We start from the raw sequence: 7129 nt of genomic DNA on the forward strand, positions 1-7129 counted from the left end.
AATCACCAACACGAACATCTATATTAATATTTTATTGAAAACACAGAGCAATTCTGAGCCATTCTCAATTTTAAATTAATCTTTTTGTTGATTAAAAGAAATTTTTTGAGTGTCTAACTTTTGTAAGCTTTGATTATGTTTTAACTAACAAATAATGAAAATACGAATACATTACTTTGGAGTATCATGTAAAATATTTATAATTTTGAAATATTATATAACATAAATATTACGAAGTAAAATATATTCATGTTTGTATTAAAAAAAAAATGTTTGTATTACTGCAATATGATGGCATAATAATAGAAATCTAAAAAATACAAAATATAAATCAAGACAGATTTAACATGACAACTACGAACTACTCCCTCCGTCCCCAAAATGATAGTCACTTTTGCCATTTTTGGTGACCTAAAATGTTAGTCACATTTGCTTTTTTTAAGTACTATTAATATTATTTTTTTACCAAAATTTTCTCCCATTTGCAAAAATATTTGTGCAAATTTAACTTTCCTATGTAAATTTTACTTTCCCATGTACTTTAATTACTTTCTCACTCTACTTTTTTCATACCCAATGTAAATGTACTTTTTGAATGCACTTTTGTTACTTCTTAATTATGTTTACTAATTCCCGTGATTTTCTACCAAAAGTGACTATTAATCGGGGATGAAGGGAGTACTACGTATTAATCAAATGATCATTTTGTTTCTTATGTACATACAGAGTGTTCTCTATCACCCCAAGTAGTAAAAAAAAACAAGGTAGAGTCACCATATTCGCATGATTAATTTGTTCCTTACGTATATACGGACTATTATCAGATAGTCAAAAAAACGTTTTAACAATGTTAAAGTCATAAAACTGTTTTAACGAATAATCAAAGAACAAAAGAAGATACCAATTAGATGTTGGTGTAGTGGTGATTGAGACTACACTTGGTAGAGAGAATCTGTGTTCGATCTCCCATAACAACAATTGGGAGGGGACGGGAACCTAAACACCTAAATTGATCCCGAATCCAAATTAGCCTAAAGGATGAACCAGAAAAAAAAAAAAAAAGTTACTCTACTACTCTATTATCTGTATAACTTTATACTCGGATGTATAATGAGAGTATACGAAGTACTTTTTAAAAACCGTGAAAAATAAAATGAGGCGGGTATATAATTCATAAAACAACGTAAACCTAAAAATAAAATTAAAATGAAAAATGGGAAGGGTAATCTGGTAATTTGGTAAGTACTCAATTAAAAAGAGAGCATGCTAGGGTTCGGCGACCAACAGCAAAATAAACAGTGCTCCTTCACTTGTTTAAATACCCACTCTCTGTCTTTCTTCTTTCCGCTGTTTTCTCTCCCCGCCCGCCGCCTCCTCTTCTTTCTTTCCATTTTATCCCGCCATTTTCACTTTGATCATCCCTTCATTTTCCCCCTTATTTGATCACTCCTTAATTTTTCAATTTCTTCTCATTCTTCTTTTCTCTTCCTCTCATTTCCTCTCAAATTCAAAATTAAAAATGATGTTAGATCTAAAAGAAGAAGTGAGTATTCTTTTTCATAATCCTTTCATTTACCCTTTTGTGATTATAAAATAATGTGATTATTTTATTTTGTGTAATTTGTTTTCTTGTTTTAATTTTGATTTTGTGTTTGAATTTACAGCAGCCGTGTTCAGTATCCGAATCACAGAGCAGTAGCAGCGAGTTGCTGAAAAGATGCACCGATTGTCAAACAACCACAACCCCTCTTTGGCGAGGCGGTCCTGCTGGTCCTAAAGTAAGCCTAACCCATTTTCTTGCTTTCACATTCTCGTAACCTAGTCGTGTTTATGTAATTAATCTTTTGAGTTTGTTCTCCGCAGACGTTATGCAATGCATGTGGGATCAAATACCACAAGCGACGAAGGGCGCTTCTCGGCCTCGACAAAGGCAAAGTAGAAAAGAAGAAAATCAACAAAAACATGAGCAGCAACAACAACAGCAACAAAAGTAGTGGAAGTAGTAGTAATAGTAGTGGGAGTAGCAGTAATGGAAGCCATGGAATGCCGCCATTGAAGATTAAAGTAATGGCTTCAGGAGGAATTAGGCAAAGTGCTGAGAAATTAAGAGATAAATTAGGTGAAGTTGAACAAGCCGCTATGCTTTTGATGGCTCTGTCTTATGGCTCTGTTTATGCTTAGTTTTTATTTTTAGGGGAGAGAATATTTTATGTTTTCCGATAATACCCCTTTCTCTGACTAGGACCAACATAATCTTACCCTTTCCTAGTTCCTACTACCCCTTATCTGTATTTCCAATGTCCTGTTTTTTTCTTTTTCCAATTTTACCCCTGCCGAAATAGGCTTCAAGTTTTGTGGGGTGAAGGGTTTTTCTTTTTTTTTTTTCGGATTTGTTATTTATTTATAATTAGGGCATTGTTGTAAAAGTAGATAGTGTGGTGTCATTTTGGCAATTTGCTGAATTATCAAAGGATTTTTGGCTTGAGTATTATGATCATGACATTAATTTCCTTTTTGCAAATTTTTTTGTTGCTATATTTGTATGTTGTGACAATTTGTCAAAAGTAGTACAAAAATAGGAGCGGCGGAAATCTTTTCATTGTGATCATACTCATTTCATATCATCCGCAAATATGAATTCGGTTATTGATCGCAAATATTGCTCGACGTGTTTTGATCACATCCTTATTTTCTTTTCACAAATTGCATGATTTATAGGTTTCATCTTTCATGACTAATGTAATGATTTCCAACATGAATAAATGATCATGAAAGAAAGTGTGACAATTAATTGAATTGTGATCATGGCTTAACATAAAATAAACCGTCATGAAAGAAAAGTATGATAATTAAAACAAATAGTTCAAAAATTTAAGCACATTTTCGTTGTGATCATGGCTTAACATGATTAATGATCAAGAAAAAAAGTGTAACGATTTGACATGAAAGAAAAGTGTGACAACTAAACATGAAAGAAAAGTGTGTCGATTAAACAGGATGGTCTATGTGATCAAGCTCATCACAGTAAAAGATCAATCTCTAATTAATGAATGCTACAGTAAATTGGTAATTTTAGGTATGAAAAAGAAGTGGGAAAATTAAAAAATACATAAAAATTGTAGTCAAATATTAAATGTATAAATTTTGAAAATCGGAAAAGAGAACAAATATCGATGAAAAAAAGCAACGTTTCATGTTTGGACCTTTGGGTTTATATTCAAACATCCAAATGAATAAGAACATCTGGTTGGTCTTTTCAGTTATGAACATGCATCAGATATTTACAGTAGAAATATTTATTTTTAAAGTGTAATTTTAAACGGTTTCCGGGCTACCGGTAACGGCCCGTATTATCTCGACCTAAATGGGCCCTTCAGAGGATAATTTGTGGCCACGTGGGTTCAAATTCCTGAAAATTATACCCTACACCCTAGTGTAGGATGGTCTACCTACACCCCCTGATGCTACGTCGTTTTGTAGCTTGCGGGGAGTACTCACGAGCTACCTCATGCTTCAAATCTATCCTTTTTTTTTATAAATTTTATTTTTTAATTACTTGTTTCTTATTATTCAAGCAATCAAGCTATGTATATAAGTGATTTTAAACCCTATATTTTCTCTCTCCTCAATTGATCAATTTCCATTTTTGTACCTACATTCTCTCGGTTAATTCATCTTCTTCATTTGACTTTATACTAATTTTGCAGTTTGTTTTTCCCACGATTTTGATAATTGTTGTTCATCATCAATGGCTGATTCTTCCTCTGCTAATTTCGATCGTGATTACGAAAGTGTGTTTCTATATAGAGTTCGATTGATTGATTCGTTTGTTCATCAACAATGTGAGTAATTACAATCATAATTTTTTAATTTTAATCATCAATACTTTGTTGTGTTATAATGCTCTGTTTATTTCAACTTAATTTATGTATTATTATTCTTTTCGTTGTCAATTTTCAAATTTTGATTATGATTATGATGAAAGTTTTTGGATTGTTCATACTTTGTTATGAATATTTTGTTGCTTCAATTTATTTCATTGCTCTATGTTTGAGAATTACGTGATTTTGTTTGTATGCTTTTAATTTTTTTATTTTTTTGGATCATTTTTATATTTTAAATTAATCAATATGTTTTATCATTTGTACTTACTAATATTTTTTATGTCATATATGATTATTTGTTTTTACCATTTTTTTCTTGATAATATTATGTGTCAAAATTTTCATATTGATCATGTGCAGTTTTGTTATTGAACATTTTATTTGTTAATTATTGTTCATTTTTGAAACTTGTCATGTTCATTTATAATTGTATATTAAAACTTTGTGCAGTGGGAAAAAAAGTTGATATTTCATATCTTGCTAAGGTTTTTATCTTATCCGTTTATTTAAGTGTTTGTAATTGAACATTTATATATTTTAATATGATCATTTAACTTTTTTTTTTGTAGGCGAAGGATTTAGTGTTTAAAGGATTTAATATGATCATTTTTTAAACTTGTTATGTTCATTTATAATTGTATATTAAAACTTCGTGCAGTGGGAAAAAAAGCTGATATTTCATATCTTGCTAAAGTTTTGTTTTTCTTATCTGTTTATTTAAGTGTTTGTAATTGAACATTTATATATTTCAATATGATCATTTAATTTTTTTTTGCAGTCGAAGGATTTAAATGTTCCTACAAATAAAAGCGCTGCTGGTGTTTCTGCTGTTCAAGCTCAATGTAATGTTCCTATAAATAAAGGTGGTGCTGGTGTTAAAAATAATGCTCAAGTTAATCCAAAAGTTCAACCTACGATTTCCGGCATTGTTCAAACTTCAACTCAGGATTGTTCAAACTTCAATTAAGAAATGTTCAGGCCTCATTCCATGAATGATCAATCAACAAATGTTCAAGTTACTCCTCCCACACTTCAAAGAAATGATCAAGGTGCTCATGTTAGAAATGTTCAATCAAGAAATGTTCAATTTGATTTTGGAAATATTTCTTTTAAATATGACAAGTTGTTAGCCTTTTTTGATACAAATGTAGCTAAAAGTTTGGGTAATTAAAATTAATAAGTTAGCATATTAGAACTTTATAAATGTTGATATAACTACTATTTTTTTATGTTGAATTTTTTTTTTTTTTCAGGTATGTAAAGGACAAAAATTTGTTCCTATATAGTACATTTTTTAGTAAATTGTTTTTATAAATGTCTGTATAACTTTATATATGTTTATTTAGTAATTTGAAAAAGAATAAAATTAAATAATCAACAACCAATTTATAAAATTTATAAAAAAATAAATTCATTCAAAGATTAAAATGAAATATCAATTACAATAATTTTTTAACAAATAAAATCCATAAGTCTGTGAGAGTGAGGGATAGCTCAAGTGGTTAGAGCTCCCTCCCGATTCCAAGAGATCTTGGGATCGATTCTCACCCCCGCCCTTGTGGCTCTCTAAACACCAAAAAAAAAAAAAATCCATAAGTCTGCTTCTCAAAAGAAAAAAAAAACATCTATAAGTCTATATATAAGATATGAACATATACATATTTGTAAATGAACATGTGACACTACTCTTTTGCAAACTTTCTTGATTTTCTTCTATTTATCCTTGATTCAGTGTTTTCTTCAAATAACAACAGTTTTGTTATGTATTGGATCCTTAACTTCTTAATTTGGTCCACCTGTTGAACAAAATGAATTAACAAATGTTAATTATTATGCACAATTTTATAAATGAACATTATATCTAATATTATTGAACATTTATCACACTTACATTGTTTGGTTTTAAATCACAAATCCAACTCTCATTAGGATCAGCAATGAAGGTTTCCATATGCTTCATGATGTATACTCCACAATTTGTATAATCATCGTTGCTATGCCATTTCATCTTCTCCAAAATAACTGTGTAGTCTTCAATAGTTATTATCATATTTATATATGTGCATTATGTTTCAATGAAATGTACATTTGTTATTTAAGCTTCAATGAATACTCAAATGAACAAATATAAACATATGATCATAACTATATCTATAAATGAACATTATGAGCATCAAATATGATCATATATTTCAAAGTAAAATTTAGGCATATAAACATATCTGCTTACTCAAATGAATGAATATTATAAATTTTATAAATGTGCATAACGAATCATACAAATGAACATGTTTTATTTTGGCATATAAAGTCCAATTTAAATTCAAATGAACTAATGAACATTTATAAATCGGTATATGTTCATATATTACCTCGGTATAGGGAAAATATTAACATCTGTACCATAAAATTGTTTAATATCTTTTAAAAGTTCTGGATCTATAACTTGAGACTTTTGTTCACAGTTTTTTTTTTTTTTTTAGTTTTTGTACATCTTGCTCTCTGTTTTTTCACAATTTGTTAATGTTTTTGCAAATAAATACAGTAATAAAGTTGAAATTTTACATTAATTTGAAATAAAACTTACACTTCTTCTTCAACATGATTTTCTCCAAAGTATTTTTTTCCTGTAGTACTCTTCTCTAAAACATCTTTTTGGTTCTAGAAAAATAATTAGAAATGCACAATTATGCATAATAGTAATTATAATGAAGTTAGATATAATGTTTTCGAACCTGCAATTTCATCAACAAATTATAAAATCTAGGGTTTACACAAACAATTTTACTAAAATGAACAAAGTACTTACTCTTTTCGTAAAGGTTGTTGCAATTGTAAGATTTCTTCTCGAATGTCAGACATTTCTACTATTTTGAAGCAATTTCGGAGTTTTTGAAGCAATTTTGTTGTAGTTTGAAGCAGTTTTCATTCCAATTTGTTGGGTTTGATGAGAGAGAAAGTCTAGAGAAATGAAAAAGAAGGTTTTAGAGAGAGAAAATGATTTGAAATAGATTTTTTTATTTATGTAGATATATATGTGGGGTAGGGTTATTTTACTACAGTTAGTGGGTAGAAATAGTGGGTTAGTGGGGTGGGTAACACTCTAAACACATCGTTTAGAGGGGGTGTAGGTTGGGGTATCTACACTAGGGTCTAGTGTATACCAATTATCAAATTCCAGCTAATGAGCCTTGTACGAACTGGGCTAGCTAGCTTGGTTGACCTTATTAAGTTTGAGTCAATTT

At 29.6% G+C, this 7129-nt stretch overlaps 1 protein-coding gene and 1 long non-coding RNA gene across 3 annotated transcripts; one reads left to right on the plus strand and one right to left on the minus strand.

Moving 5' to 3' along the window:
* The first annotated feature begins 1294 nt into the window (after positions 1 to 1294).
* LOC145618159 (GATA transcription factor 16-like) lies at positions 1295 to 2485 on the plus strand. Of its 2 annotated transcripts, none has more exons than XM_081672949.1 (3): positions 1295 to 1543; positions 1665 to 1778; positions 1864 to 2485. In XM_081672949.1, the coding sequence occupies exons 1-3, from the start codon at positions 1520 to 1522 to the stop codon at positions 2179 to 2181; spliced, it is 456 nt and encodes a 151-aa protein (XP_081529075.1). In that variant the 5' UTR covers positions 1295 to 1519; the 3' UTR covers positions 2182 to 2485. The 2 variants fall into 2 exon arrangements, with proteins under 2 accessions (XP_081529075.1, XP_081529076.1); XM_081672950.1 differs by having other exon boundaries at positions 1668 to 1778.
* Positions 2486 to 5878: 3393 nt separating this feature from the next.
* LOC145616509 (uncharacterized) lies at positions 5879 to 6818 on the minus strand. Its single transcript, XR_014107650.1, has 3 exons — positions 6694 to 6818; positions 6472 to 6545; positions 5879 to 5906 (listed from the first exon to the last, which is right to left on the minus strand). It is a non-coding gene; the product is annotated as an uncharacterized LOC145616509 (long non-coding RNA).
* Positions 6819 to 7129: the final 311 nt, after the last annotated feature.

The sequence above is a fragment of the Chenopodium album genome, chromosome 26 (genome assembly GCF_948465745.1).
Source record: "Chenopodium album chromosome 26, dcCheAlbu1.1, whole genome shotgun sequence".
Classification (NCBI taxonomy): Eukaryota; Viridiplantae; Streptophyta; class Magnoliopsida; order Caryophyllales; family Amaranthaceae; genus Chenopodium; species Chenopodium album.

Excerpts from the sequence above, each read along its gene's own strand:
- LOC145618159 (XM_081672949.1), top strand. The coding sequence starts at position 1,520 with ATGATGTTAGATCTAAAAGAAGAA. Across the intron at positions 1,544-1,664 it reads TGTTAGATCTAAAAGAAGAA|CAGCCGTGTTCAGTATCCGA; the intron begins GTGAGTATTCTT and ends TTGAATTTACAG. Across the intron at positions 1,779-1,863 it reads GCGGTCCTGCTGGTCCTAAA|ACGTTATGCAATGCATGTGG; the intron begins GTAAGCCTAACC and ends TGTTCTCCGCAG.